Genomic DNA, 15,680 nt, shown 5'->3' on the forward strand with positions numbered 1-15,680 from the left:
CCTCCTGGGGGGTCTCCCCCATTGGGGTTTCCTCTATTGGGGCCGGAGTCACTTCTTGATCCATCTTGTATACCATTACTATTATTTTTTCCCTCCTTAAATTGGCAATGCTTTGCTGTGATAATCGGGGATAAAAAACATACCGTATTTGTGGTACAGCATGCAGCTGATAGAGCTCAAGGCATGTTCAATAAAAGGGTCTTTCTCAAGGTCCTCCCACAGGTAAAGTCGACGTTCCTGGGGAATTGGAAGGAAGTACGACGCTATACCAGTGTAGATCTGGGTCATAGCCGATCCTATAGTCTTTGTCATCTCGGCCCCGAGTCTAGCCTCGTATCTCGCGTACAGCTTATCGATTTCTTCGGCGGACATTTTGTGAATTTTATTGGGAGTGTAGTCCCCAAAGTATTGTTTGGCTTTACCACCAACAGCCAGCGCCACCAGTCTCTCTCGCTTGTCATCGCCCACCAGTTCCTCCCGCTTATCACCCTCCACCAACAGTTGTTCTAGCAGTTCATCACACTCCATCTTATAATGTAATAAGAAAATTTTAGTTTGGTTTTTTTAGCATTTGCTAAGCATTGCTAAGCTAAAACACCCTATAGGCCACGGGTTGGTCGGTCTTGAGCACGAGCTTAGCATGCTTAGTTTCAGCGAGCTGTTTCTTCACACGTTCTCGTTCTAGTTTGCTCATCACATCGTCCTCCTTCAAACACTCCTCGAACGAATCCCTGTCCTTGCAGTGGAATAAGGCCACCTATCGCGTCTGCTCCCTGAGGTCTTTCAACACCGAGTTGAACTTCTGCGTTAGCACCCAGACGCTGTGCTTTGCGTGCCGGCCGGAGAAGGCCAGGTACGATAGCATGTCTCTCTTTTTTGTTATCTCTCGATTAGCACTGCAGTCGTCCAGTATGAACAGCATCGACTCCCCTTTAAATTTGTTGTGATAAGCCTTCAACCAGTCCTGCAGACGTGTCCCCGGGTCGACTCTGTGTACGTCCGGGTCCATCATCACCCAAGGTCTTTCCGTGTACGTTCTATTCATGTGAAGAGTAGGGCACATGATAACGATGTTATCAAACACATCCTGGTAGTACCCCTCCAGCATATCCAACACGAAAACGGTCTTCCCACAGCCCGTCTGCCCGCACACTATGGCGCAGTGCGGGTCGTGGGGTAGATCAATAGATGGCTCGCCGGCATATATTAAGTTGCGCGTCCATAATCACGTACAGATATAATTTCAACTTGCCCGCGGGTTGAGCCTTCTTAGTAATCTGGATTGTTATCCCCTCGCTGCCATTGTCGATGCGGCGACCGCTGCCGTGCAATTTATCATCGTCCGTGGATCGCATGTCCAACCATAGCGCGTACTTGGTGGTCAGGTATTCACCGATCTGCACGGAGGATAGGTCCAGGTCCTTGATGACGTGTTGGTGCCGGGTCGGTAGTTTCGTTATCTCATCCCACTGCTGGTGTGCCCTCATACCGGCGCTGAACAGCTGAACGTGAGCTCGTATTCAAGCCTATCACCCAGCGCGGCCTGGTAAAACGGCCCGTGTCCCGTGAGCAACTCAAAGTCGAGCGGCACGCAGAACCGGTTCCCGTACGCTTGGGCGATGGCCTTTTAACCCTCTGAGATCTTGTCTAGCTGGTCTTGTGTGAAGCCGTACCCCACGCGCAACCGAGTCGATTTGCTGATGCCTTGGTACACGTCATTGACACGTTCTCCCTCGCTTTTCCAGAGGTCCCCGTAGCAGTGAAACACGTCGCTGTCGTCGATGCTCAGCACCTCGTTACCGCTGATCTTGATAGTGGTTTTCTTGATGATGGCTCGACCTACGTTCCGCACGAGCTCGCGTTTGTCATTGTCGGAGGTCAACGTGAGGTTGAATGTCAGTCGAACCGTGCCTGGTACGATGAGGTCATTCTCACCCAGGTTTGGGAATCTAACCAGCAGCTTTTGGTTCTTGTCTATCATGCTGGGATTGTTGGTGATGGTCACCGACTGGCGCACGGCTCTGACGCCTAGAGGCTCTCTTGATCTTCGGAAAGGATCTAGTTTCCTACCATACATTGTTTTATAGATAAAATATAAAAGTTTAATATAAATAATGGCTGAAGGCGGCCATGAGGACATCCCGATGGATAATATGGGTGCTGGTGCGTATGACGATGACACCTCATTCATGGGCGACACCATGAGCAATGAACTTTTAAAATCAACCGTCGACGACCATTACAACCGTGGAAGTCAGATAGAAACTACGTCGATCCGTCGTTGGGGCTAGACTATTCCAAGTTTATCATCGATAAGAAGGGCACACTGCGATTGAAAGCTCACCCGGAGATCTGCTTGCCTTGTCTACGCTAGTCATTCGTTATGGTGGGCAACTGATCCGTGATGAACTAGGCTTCATAGATTACGGTGGCGCACGGCCTAAGCTTCCTCTCCGAAGGTTGTCCAAGATCTGCAAGCAGCCAGGGCCGAACTCAGCGGTGAAGGTGATATGCCCCAACGTGCTAAAGAAATGTCGGACAGCATCGAAAAACTGTTGACCGCGTACTGGAACAGGCCTTTGCCGGGTCTCGAATTTCCCCTGAGGGAACTGTACGGCCTAGACGAAGCCTTGAAACGTGTACGCGGAGAACTCGTGAACAACATGGGGAAACTGAACGAAATCGACTCGCACATCGCTCGCGAGAAAGTAAAACTTACCGAAACGGAAGACGAGTCTCTGAAAACCAGCATCGAAAAACGGCTGCGTGAATTACAAGATGATAGACGGACTCGTTGGAATCCGCTTTCTAGAACCGGGAACACCTTCGATCCCAGATCAGCCGCGTGCGGGGAAACCATCGATCGAGTCCTAAATGAAGACACCACGTTGGCCAACAGGATCCGAATCCTCTTCCGAGAGCAAGGGATTACTATCGCCAGCATTCTAACTGCATTGGGCTTCATCATATCAAACCTGGTCGTGTTGCTGAGTGGGGGTACCCCCACACCCCCTGAAATCACTCGGGGAGGCCCTGGCTAAACTCGCTGGTAAGGCCGCTGAAGCCCTGCCCGGCATCCTGGGTAGCATCGTCTCGTGGCTGCTGAGCACGCTGGCTAAAACTGTCACGTGGCTCGGCCAAAACCTGTGGGCAGCCATTGTTGCCATGGCGGGTCTGGTGTACGTAGCGGCTAAGGAATTTTTAACCAAATGAGACCCAAACCAACCACGATCCCCCGACCACCAGCGCTGTTTTACGGTCGATGTGCTGCTGATTGGACGCCTGCACGTGTGGGGGTTGGGGTTGTGGGGGTGTTGGTTGAACCCTAGGCTCTGGGGGTGGTACGACTATACCCGTTTCACCGGTCGTGGGAGGTGGTACGTGGGGGACGTTGACATCGGGGTTGATACCCGGCTTCTGGTCGGCCGTGGCTATGGTTATTTTGTTGTTGTAGCCCACCACTTTGTTGATTCTCAGTCGCATGTCGCTCGGAGCCATGTACAGTCCCACGTCGAACACGTAGTCGACTTTCGACCGGGCATATTCAAACACGTCTTGGTATCATCGGATGGCACCCAGTAGATCGACTGGGGAGGCTATGGCTGTTTCTGAGCGTCGTAAGCAGTCCCCTTACCGAGGATGTTGGAACGCGTTTGCGTCTGCGCACCCAACAGCGCCCACACGTACCTTCGAATCGAGTCGTTCAAGCGTTCGGTGCTGGCACGAGTAAACCCTTTTGACGTGTCCAGCATATATACTTTCCATTTGTCTTCAACGTAGGGGGGTTGCTCGACCTTTTGGATGGTGAAACCAACGTCGCCTGTAAAGTCCATACGATCATCTCGCCATTCGTTACTCGACAGAGTAAATTCTGGCCGAAGTAAACCTTGTTTCAGCAGATCATCGCTGGCTTCTTTGACCGGTTTTGGCCCACTGTGTATGGGTTTAGGAACGAATTTGGAGAATGCGTGGAAGAAATTACCCGAACTAAACATATTGTGCTTCATAAAGTTTACCACTGTATCTTTTCGTAATGCTTTTACGGAGAGCCTATCACTGTACGGAATACCCAACCCGTGGTTCACTCCTCCTGGTATACGCCAATCCGTTTTATGATCGATTCCGAATTCACCACAAATCCGTTCGTAAGCAAGCCGATCGTGCGGATTGTTTGATGCATCCCATACCTTGTCCTGTGGAAGCGGGGCGCTGATCTCTTTAAGGATACGCCTGACCTGGTAGTACACTTGAAACATGAACACAGACCTACTCAGCGCATCACGCCGAGTGTTGGTCAATGTCAAGCCACACCCCGTTGTAGCGCACCACACGGCGAAGTTGAGTTGATTCTGCCAGAACTGCATAGGGTTGTTGAACCAAGCGTGGACTGCCTTGACGTTAGTCACCGAAAGCTTATACCGGTCGAACACATCTATAAACTGGGTGCCGAAATACAGCCCAGCAGCGTCGACCACGATCTTCATGTGCGGGAAATCTATGTCCAGTTTAAGGTAAAACACTCCTGGTTTGTACATTTTTAAAGTATTATATAATGGGTATATATACTCTAACATGTACGTAACACTTCCAGGAATAACGAGCGGCGAGTCCGTTCAGCTGATGCACGCGATCGATAACACGTCGGGCCAACTCGAAGTCGCACTCTGCGATATCACCTACCTACCGCGATGGACTAACATCAACACCAACAACAAGCTGTTCGTCAGTGGCGCCCGCAACCAGATAACTGACGGCTTCTACAGCGTGTGCTCGCTAAGCGACGAGGTCTTCAAACCCCTGGGAGCCGAACTCAAGATGAACGACTCAAACGGCACAGTGGTGTTAACCAACAATGGAATAAACCCCCTGATGCTCGGCCGACCATTGGCGAGGACACTCGGGATGTCGCCGGACGAGATAAGACCCACAACTACCGTCACAGGCACGAAGTTACCCGACCTAGTACCGTACCGAGAGCTGTGCATTCATCTCGGTCAGTTGAGCACAATGGACAACATTCAAGGTGGTCACCCTTCCACGATACTGAGAGCCGTACCGGTGAAAACGGAGAAATACAACGACGGTAGAACCGAGTCGTTTTCACCGCGGCAGTATAAGAGGTTAACTCGTGGCACCATCCCTGAGTTGGTAATATCAGTGTTAGATATAAAGCATAATCCTGTGAATATAGGATACCTCAGCATAACGCTGCACATAAAATGACCAGCGCACAAGGTCCCGGGATGAAGTTGAAAAAATGCGTCAATGTGGGGATCTCCGACCTCGGGGACACACGCGGATTCGACGACCCCGGAGTAGATGGTAAACTGTACGCCTTGCAACTGAAAAACAACATTTACAAATGCATTGAAGTCCCCTCCATCGGTAGAACCCTAGGTGACATAGTAGATGCCTCAGGAGCAGCCCTCAACACTCGGTTCGACCTAGTCCGCATCGGTGATGATAGATGGGCAGTATCCCAATCGTTCGGAGCCAAACTGTTCGACTTAGAAGATGTTGAGAGCACGACCGTCGCCCGAAACAAGCAGTATACCCTCGTCTTCACCGACGACGACACGTGGATGTTGTTGCCCGCTAAAGTCGACTGGTTTCTCAACATTAGTCTCGGCTCCCCCTACGTGTTCACGGAGAACAAAGACAACTACCTAAACAAAGTCGTGAACACCGGAACCCTGCTCGTGGCTTACGTCCCGGCGCAGAGACGTAGTGTAATCTTCAGCCCAGTCTCCAATATGGCAGCCCACATGCTAATGAGTAAACCGGGAGTGCAAGACGAGGCATTGCAGTTGGTGTCTGAATTCGCTGGCGTGGTCAACATCCTGGCGAGCCTACCGGCGAACTCCACGCTGGTCATCCAAGTCTACCTAGGGGAACAATCGCAGGATGAAGTCGAAATCGTGAAGGGGATCAAACTCCAGTGGGTGAAACGGCACCAGTATCAGGTTTGCACTGTTTACGTGCTGGTGGGTGTCGACTCCCACACCAGTCTGCAGGGGGTCACCGTGACCGTGGAAGACACAATATCACTCACCAAGATCTTCCTACCCGACAACATACACTTCAAGGGGTTGAAGTGCACCCCTGAGAAATTATCAGAAAAACAGTTGGAAACTATCTTATGATAGTAATATAACAATGACTAGTCATCGACCCAACGCCACGCTGAAGGATCTAGGAGACACGGAGGGATTCGATCTGCCCGGCGAGGAAGATGCCTTGTACATCCTACACTTGAAAGACAACGTGTATAAGCGGGCGGCAATGACCGATCATCGACCCAACATCACACTCAGGGATCTAGGAGACACAAGGGGGTTCGATCTGCCCGGCTTGGAAGGCTTGTACGCCCTGTACTTAAGAAAAGGCATATACGTGCGGCGGCGTCTGCCAGACGACTTTATAGAGCCCAAATGGTTGATCAACATGACCCTCACCGCACCTTATATCTCTTTAAACAAAGATAGGGAGGTCTCTGAAATTAGGAACAACGGCATCTTGCTTGGGGTTTTCGTTCCGAAAGGAGACGTTACCTATTAGCCTCTCGCTTATTTCCCTGTACGATGATCTAAACCTTATAAGCCTCAAATACACTGTGCAAGAATTAAATGTCGTACGGTTTAAAGATCTTTTTTAGAATATATTATACACACAGGATGGGGCACACTTCAAGGGGTTGAAGTGCACTCCTGAGAAATTATCAGAAAAACAGTTGGAAACTATCTTATGATAGTAATATAACAATGACTAGTCATCTCCTTAAACAAAGATAGGGAGGTCTCTGAAATTAGGAACAACGGCATCTTGCTTGGGGTTTTCGTTCCGAAGTATAGGATAAGTACTCAGCTAACACGGGATCACACGAGTAACATGTTAGTTTCAGGTCTGGGGGACGAGTTAAGGTTTGATGTCCCCGATTCCCAATTGGCCGTTATGACTGTGAAACCAGGCTCCACACTCGCCATAGAAGTCTGACTCGGGGTGGTTTTTGATGATACAGAACGGCAACTTTTACCCGGGGTGACGATACGCTGGGGCGTCACAGGCAGGGACCAACGTTGCCGTATCATCATACGACCGGACCCCTCAACGGGTTCTATAGTCCCCTCAGTAAGATGCCCCCATGATGTTCGTGTGGACGCAGAGTTACCTATTAGCCTCTCGCTTATTTCCCTGTACGATGATCTAAACCTTATAAGCCTCAAATACACTGTGCAAGAATTAAATGTCGTACGGTTTAAAGATCTTTTTTAGAATATATTATACACACAGGATGGGGCTGTACCCAGTCGTGGAGGAAGCTGCGAAGACCCTGGAAACCGTAGACGGGTTCCGCTTGAGACAGTTATGTGATGTAAAACGCATACTAGAACAAGACCGCGACACGCGGAAAGCACTATATAAGAAGTACCAAAGAGCTTTCAATATCATGAACGGGACTGATACTGCCCTTATGACAACCAGCATGGGACTAGGGGCGGCAGGTGTTGGTTTGTTAGCCACCATCGTGGCCGCACCTATAGTGCTAGGCATTGAAATAACAGCTGGGGTTGTAGGGGTGGCAGGGTTGGTGTTTAAGTTTGCTTCCCGCAGGCTACATCGTAAAGCGTTGAAACACGATGAGATCAGGGTCCTGGCCGAAGCAAAGCTGAACACGGTAAGCGAACGTATTTCCACGGCACTCACCGACAGTAAGATCTCAGAGGAGGAATTTCGTTCAATACTCTCTGAACTTGACAAGTACCGTAAGATGAAACAAGAAATCCGGTCCAAGTCTCGTAAGTCTGCTATCAACGAAGACGAGACAAAAAAGTACATAGAACAGGGGATACAACAAGCCCAGCAAGCCTTCATTACGAAAACCAAAGAAATCATAGGAGATTCACATTAAACTGTTTTGCTGAGATCAACATCATGTAGGGCAGCCACGGGCCGCCGTCAAGCAAAATATTTAACACTTACTGTTGAATAATCCCAATAGTATCCTGTAACCAACTGTTTCCTCGAGGTCAACACGACATAGTGTCACGTGTGTTAACTGGGGGTTCAAAAGTAGTATATACAATGGTGGCGAGATCTAAGAGCCTGACAAAAGCTTTATTAATGAAATAAAGCTTTACAGAGGCTTTTGTTGGACTTGATCTTGGACCATCATTGTATATACTACTACTTTACATGATTCAGAGCTTGTAAAAGTAGGGAATTCAGTCGATTCTGGAATTTGGAATTGTGACTGAATATTTTAGATACAAAGATGAACTCTCTATGTTTCAATCATTATTGAGAGGAGAAAGAATAAGTGTGCCAACTGTGTTGAGAAAGAAAATTCTGGACATTGCACATGAAACTCATCAGGAGTAGTCAGGACAAAACAGGTTCTACTAGCAAGATTCTTCTGGCCGAAGATGGATTCAGATGTTGAACATTTAATCAATAACTGTACATCATGTGTACTGAATCAACTGCTACAGGAGGTAATCGGTTCATGATTGTTGAATGGGGTAAAATAAGCAAGCCAGTTTGTTGCTACAATAAGTATGATATTTAGAGAAACAAAATATATTATGCATTTTCTGTCAACTACACTTTGTTTCGATGCGTGAGTAGACGCAATATATATGATTGTGAATTCTTTGAATAGTGTGGACCAAAGTTATAATTATTGGTAACTGCCAGTTGTCTGTGGTCTGTGTTTGCCGCAATAGGGACCCCATCGCGGGCTATCGGCTTATGTACGAAACATACCATTTTGACACTGATTTTAAGGGTCACGGTTAGGGGTCGGCTGATCTATGGGGTCGGCTTATAGACGGTAATATACAGTATATTTTTATTTATTTTTTCCCTATACTGCAGGCAAAGGATTCGTACCCGATGTTTTTTTAATATTTGGTAAGACTATTAAAATGGTTGGATGCCAAGTGATGGGGTTTCCGTCTTTATGGAAAGTTCTGGCTGGTTCCACGTGAACTTTAAAACCGGTGTTGTAATCATCCCTGTCTCTCATTATCCAGCTGACTTTTTGTTCGTTTAGGATAACGAATGTTTCTGCATACTGAGAATTATCTTCCAACACGAGCTCCAGTCTTTTGTTTGTCCAAACAACGATTCCATCTTTGAACACCACTCTGCTGGATAGTTGCCCTTCCTGCTTACTCCAACCTATAATGTCTGTCGTTTTTCCTGCTATGACTGATATATTTTCGGTCGGTATGGTTTTCAGCCATTCATTCACTATCTTGAACCACTCAAGGGCCAAAGCAGAGTATTTTATTTTCTCTTAATGATTCAGTTTTCATTAAAACCTCTATTAATATCATCTTTCTGAATGGAGAATTTAAATGTGGATTCATAATTAAAAATTTCTCTTTCATACAGGGACATCAAACGATATCCCTGCTCATTAATCGTCATTTGTAAAGGACCGCTGGGAGCTTAATTAGCCATAAATAATACCATAAGCGGAACTGATGCAGAACACCCATTACTTCTACTACTTCTGTATTGATATTGAGCAGAAAGCTCAAAGGATTTAAAGACAAGCAAAAAAGCAAAGGACTGATTATTATTGTTATCATCAATGTTTTAGAATAATAGATATTGGTGATCCTAGAATCTGGCCTCAATATCCAAAATTTACAATTCAAAACATACATTAAAAAATGCCAGGAAAAATGATTTCATAACTCTGGTGTTTCACATGAACATATATCTGCTACCCAACTTTCATACACCCTATGAAAGAAAAAAACAATATAATCCATGTTGTGCACCTCATATCATCGAAACTGACATCAATATCATTTCCCATTTATGTCTATCACTATTAAATGCCATCTAAAGTCTGGATGGATGGGTAGATGGATGGGTAGATGGATGGATGGATGGATGGCCCACCCCAATCTTCTTTCTTCCACACTGCACAATATTGTAGAAGTATAAGTGTGAATACTACCTGTACTTGATATTCCCAGTGTGAGTGTAGTCAATCTCTCTGATCAGCAGGTCCACCTGGTGCTGTGGATACAAAAATAAACTTAATATAAAAAGGAGGACTTCCAAGGCTCACCCAAACACACTATTTGTACATACTTTTTGTTTCTTGCTCATATAGGGCTATGTGACTATGATTAACACACCACTTATCATATTGGTCCGAGACCCCAGTTAAGAAGATGGCCTTTGTGAATATAATATTGAGTTACTCTGAATAAGGTGATTATCCAGAATGTATATGTACAGACTTTGTGTTGTTTGAGGGTGAAGTGTATATTTTGCAAAATAGTTACTTCCTTAAGAAAACTTGGATAAATATATATATTTTTTTTTTTTCAACAACATAATGATGATACATTGCTCCATTAAAAAGTATACTTTGATGCGAGTAAATTTCATTTGGAGATATTGTCCATATTTCAGGCCTTGAGGAGTAAATGAGTTTTCATAAGATCTCCATGAACAGATGTCACACTACAGTCTGAGTCAAAATGATACCGATGAATCACAATCTAACTCCAAATCGGTTCATGATCAAACATTCATTTCAAAACAGAATGTAATGAAAACATCAGACCAACTCTGGAAAAGAAGTTTCATAACGTCTGTCTCCAAAATAGAAAAGTTACTTAACACCCTATGATCATTTTGTTTTGATTTTCCGCGTGAAGTTTTATGAGGGTAAAGTAACAGTAGTACCAGTAACTGTCGCAGGATCTGCCACAAGGGCGGGAAGCACATGCAATTGTGACGTCACATCAGGCATAGCCAGTCGATTTATTGACACAGTACATGAGACAATGAAATTCACCTCTGACATCAAGTCCATTAGTTTCAAAGTTTATGATTTTTTTAAAGGTGAAAGTGAAAGGGGGTCCCCTTAAATAATCTCTGGGTAAATTTTCAAATGCAATGCATGTGCAGTTGTGTTGTGTGTACAACTGAGTGAGGCACAACTGAGGGGTTCGTATCAAAATCTCCACTTTTGAAAGTTGGCAAACTTGACTGTTTTCAGAAAGTTTTTAAGAAATGCTATTAGAAGACACTATAGCAAATATAATTTCCTATATCCAAGTATCAGTTATGGGAACATTTGCATGAATTTGTGTTTTGTTACAAGTGGGGAAAACAAGTGGGTGCTATGTGAAAGAGCTGACATCTTGCAATTAGGCAACTCATACTTTGACACTGTCGGACAACAATATCAAGAAGGATTCGAACCAGTGTTTTTGGATGAAACATGGGTGAATGCAGCCACACTGCAAGCACACAATGGGTAGATAGCTCTTCTACAGAACTATGTAACAGGAAACTGCCATTGGGCAAGGGTGAGCATGCAGGTTGTAAAAGTGGGGGGTTTCTGCCTGATTGTTCACTGGTGTTCAAGGCCAAATCCGAAGACAACTGAGATTACCACAATGAAATGAATGGTGAAATTTTCTGAAATTGGGTGAAAAAACAGCTGGTACCAGCACTTTCTCAGAAAAGTGAAATTGTTATGGACAACGCATTATATCATAGTGTGCAGGATCCAGATGCAAAAGCTCCAACATCCAACAGCAGGAAAAGTGATATGGTAGCATGGTATGAAAAACAAGATATTTTGTTGTGGGGCAGGACCTAGAAACTCTCAGCAGTCAAGCTGCCAAACATGGTCACCCATCCAGAGCAATTTCCGTGGACTAGTTGTTGCTTTTGTTATTGTTTTTCTCCCCGTGAGTACCCGGATGATATCCCAGAATTCTTGACTGGTTCGTGACCTCTGCTGCGCCACCCGCATGTGCAATTGATAGTATAAGTATAGATTGATCAACAAAGAGGAAATCTTTTTTACTCGATAATATTTTCATCTTCATTATTATGATAACAAATGAAAACATTTTGAAGTTTAACCATCTTCCAGTGGTAAAAAATATCAGGACTGAAAACTAACGAGGTCAAAGTACGTCTATATATTTTGTCTTATAATCCAAATTAGTTTAGTATCATATTTGTATCCTTTTTGAAACTTAATAAAATGCACACGATTTGCTTATACTTATTGTGAACTTATAACATGACTGTAATATCTAGACATTTTATGGCTTGCCAACGTCTATTATATATTATTTCACACACGCACCCTAAGTCTGACCTAGTGTATGTTGTCTGTCTCAGTACATTTTACAGCGAAAAAACCCCATGATTCTGAATAATGCTACAAACAAAACAAAATGCAAATATTAACATTAAAACAGATAAAAGGTATAGCAACAATGTCAGGCTATTACCTTGTTCGAGGAATGTATCCATCAATATCCATATAAAGGAACGATATGCCATTCATTTGCAGCTGACAAAGAATCCTGTGCCATGTAATGTCTAATATACTAAAAAGTGATCTATCGTTTCAGGTTTTTCACATTGGTGTCTCATTGGTCACCCAAGATAGCACACCTGGCAACTAACTGCATGATGTCCGCTGTTCTTTAAAAAAGTAATTTAGTTAGCCAATAATGAGCAATCAATCAATGTATTGGCGGTTAATCCTTTGAAGGAAGGACGTTGTTTTTACACAGGCACTTTACAACAGGGTGTATTATAGATTGGTAAATCTACATACATAAACACTACCTTTTGACAAATCCACTGTGCAAGATAAACGCAATTAATCAATCAGCGTGTTATCGGTTAATCCTTTGGTCGATGTTTGTTTTTATAACGCAGCTGATAATTCCTCTTGCTGCACTTCCATGCTCATGTTACATAAGATATAATACATTTGCCACATCAAACCTTAATTTATAATGTTGAGTATTTACTCAAGACATGAGAAATGCCAAATGGGAACCTTTGTCGGGTAATCTGAGTGGTGTTACCACTAATTATAAATTCATTAACTGACCATCAAGTGAATGATGACAAATAACATGTGTAGGTTTATCACCAAACATGGGTTACAGCAAGGGAGCATTAATCCCTGTATTGCATGCAAGTTTGATGGCCTGAAAAAAAATTATGGGCCAACACTGTTTGGAGGATACGAACTGAACTTCACTGTTTCATAGGAAATACATATACTGATGGACTGAGTTTGGCTTTACGCCGCTTTTAGCAATATTCCAGCAACATCACGGCGGGGAACACCAGAAATGGGCTTCACACATTGTACCCATGTGGGGATTCGAACCCGGGTCTTCGGCGTGACGAGCCAACGCTTTAACCACTAGGCTACCCCACCGCCCCGGAAATACATATAAGCATTTGCTGTGTACTTAGTTAAAAACTGTATATACCTCTATTTACCTAAGTAAATATTCAGACTTTTCTAGCAATGGCAAAGTGGGATTGTTTAGGTTATGGATTCTACCGGGGATATTTTCAAATAACTGCATCTGATGGGCATCCACCCTTCTTAATATCCCACTGTTTAGGTTGAAGAAATTCTGCCTTGGTCCCCGTGTCCGTCACGGTCGAGGGAGCAGGTACTGACCTGCCTGCAGCTTGGCTTCGTAATTAGACTTTTGGCGAGAAACATAAATCGCTTTGGATTTGTGTCCCATGAACTTCAAAATGATTTGTGACCTGAGCTCTATGCACAGGACCACACTTCGCCACAACTTTAGCCATTATATACCAAGGGTGTTGATACTGGTGGAGCATGAGTTAATTTAGATGGATTTGCTGGAGGTGCAACTGTAATGAGTGATAAAATTATCTCTGCCATTTCATTAGCTGCTGCCTTCATCTTGGTCTTCTTGATGTTATCTATCAATTTGAAGGAGGAGCTGGAGGAGATTCCAGAGTGCAAGGGTTACCCATGCAGTTCCAACAGAAATGGAGATTAGGGAAGCCATCTTCAGGCTCACACTGAACCAAACACCTGATACTTATGTGCATATAAGCAACCAGTACATCTTTACTTACTTCTTACTTAGAACTTAAATGATGAATGTTGATATTGACTCGAGCACTCATTGTAAAGAAGGTTCAAGAAACGATCGTTTCTCATCAGTTTCATGGGTCCGAAGACATATGGACTTATGCGAAATCTAGTCTCGCCTTTAAAACCGAAGGATGTTCTCCGGGCGGACGCTCTAACCACTACACCACGGAGACTGTCTGATCAAAGGTAAACAACCCAGCCTGTTCGGATGAAATTGGATCTGCATGTTTAAAATCAGCAATCTTTCAGACCTGAACTATGTGACAAGTGACATTTCATTTAGTGACATTCTTGCCAACCATGAAGAGGTGTTTCGACAAGAACAAGGCGAAATAAAAAACATGGTAAGCAAGATCCACGTTGATCCGGATGCTAAGCCTATCTTCTTCAAGCCACGCCCACTTCCTTTTGCAATGAAGGACAAGGTTGACGCAGAACTCGATCGTCTCATTGATCAAGGTATTATTTCTCCAGTACAACATTCAGAGTGGGCCACACCCATTGTACCAGTTCTCAAGGGGGATAACTCTGTGCGCCTCTGAGGAGATTACAAGGTGACTTTAAACAAAGTTTGTCAACAAGACCCCTATCCTATTCCTTGCATCGAGGATCTGTATGCTAGACTTTCTTGAGGCCAGCGTTTCACCAAAATAGATCTCGCCAGTACCTTTCTACAGCTGCCCAGAGATGAACAGTCCAAGAAGTATACCACCATAATCACGCACAGAGGACTATTCCAGTTCAACCAACTACCCCTTGGTATCAAATCAGCTCCTGGAATTTTCCAGAGGTGCATGGACAATCTACTTTAAGGTATAGACATGACTGGCAGCTACCAAGATGACATCATCACCAGTGGTACTGATGACAAGCAGCATCTACAGAACGTTAACACCGTTTTGAACAAGCTTTCATAGGCGGGAATCCGAGTGAAACGTGAAAAGTGTGAATTCCAGACACCGTAGGTAGTCTACCTGGGACACCGCATCAGTGCAGACGGATTGCACCCAGTGCAAGACAAAGTAGCTGCTATAGCCAACGCACTGGCTCCAACAAATATAAATGAACTGAAGTCCTATTTAGGATTGCTGAACTACTACGGTAAATTCCAACCGAACCTGTCGACGGTGTTAGTGCCACTACACACCCTACTCAAGCAAGAACCCAAGTGGCAGTGGGAAACCAGACAACAAAAAGCCTTCCAAGAGTCAAAGGAACTTCTTCAATCTGCCAAAGTTCTTGTTCACTTCGACCGTGACAAAGAACTTGTGTTGGCTATGGACACATCTGCATATGGCCTCAGAGCTGTACTCTCACACAAGATGCCAGATGGTTCCCAAAGACTGATCGCTTTTGCTTCACGTACCCTACATCAAGCTGAAAAAGGCTACACACAAATAGAGAAAGAAGGACTTTCGGTAGTATTTGGTGTAAAAAGTTTCACCAATACCTATACGGCACTCACTTCTGGATCTCTAATGGCCACAAGCCTATACTATTCCTCTTCGGACAGAAGAAAGGAATATCAGCCATGTCATCGCCAAGAATACAGAGATGGGCAATCACTCTCTCAGCGTATTACTACTCGTTCATGTACACCCCGGGTAAGGACCTGGGTCACGCCGACGCCCTTAGTCGTCTCCCGCAGCGCGTAAACGTACCTCCCGTGCAGTCACTACCAGAGACTATCTATCTCATGGACTTTCTAGAGTCAACGCCAGTTATGGCCAAGGAAATTGAG

The 15,680-nt window shown here is 44.8% G+C and overlaps 1 protein-coding gene across 1 annotated transcript in view; it reads right to left on the reverse strand.

Moving 5' to 3' along the window:
• LOC124280553 (leucine-rich repeat-containing protein 74A-like) overlaps nt 1-15,680 on the reverse strand; it is a 520,775-nt gene that overhangs the window by 98,500 nt on the left and 406,595 nt on the right. Inside the window, 1 exon segment of the mRNA XM_046716499.1 lies at nt 9,974-10,035. Within this exon segment, the coding sequence (XP_046572455.1) occupies nt 9,974-10,035 (62 nt within the window).

Source organism: Haliotis rubra, unplaced genomic scaffold (genome assembly GCF_003918875.1).
Source record: "Haliotis rubra isolate DU_JTF1 unplaced genomic scaffold, ASM391887v1 Scf27, whole genome shotgun sequence".
Taxonomy (NCBI): domain Eukaryota; kingdom Metazoa; phylum Mollusca; class Gastropoda; order Lepetellida; family Haliotidae; genus Haliotis; species Haliotis rubra.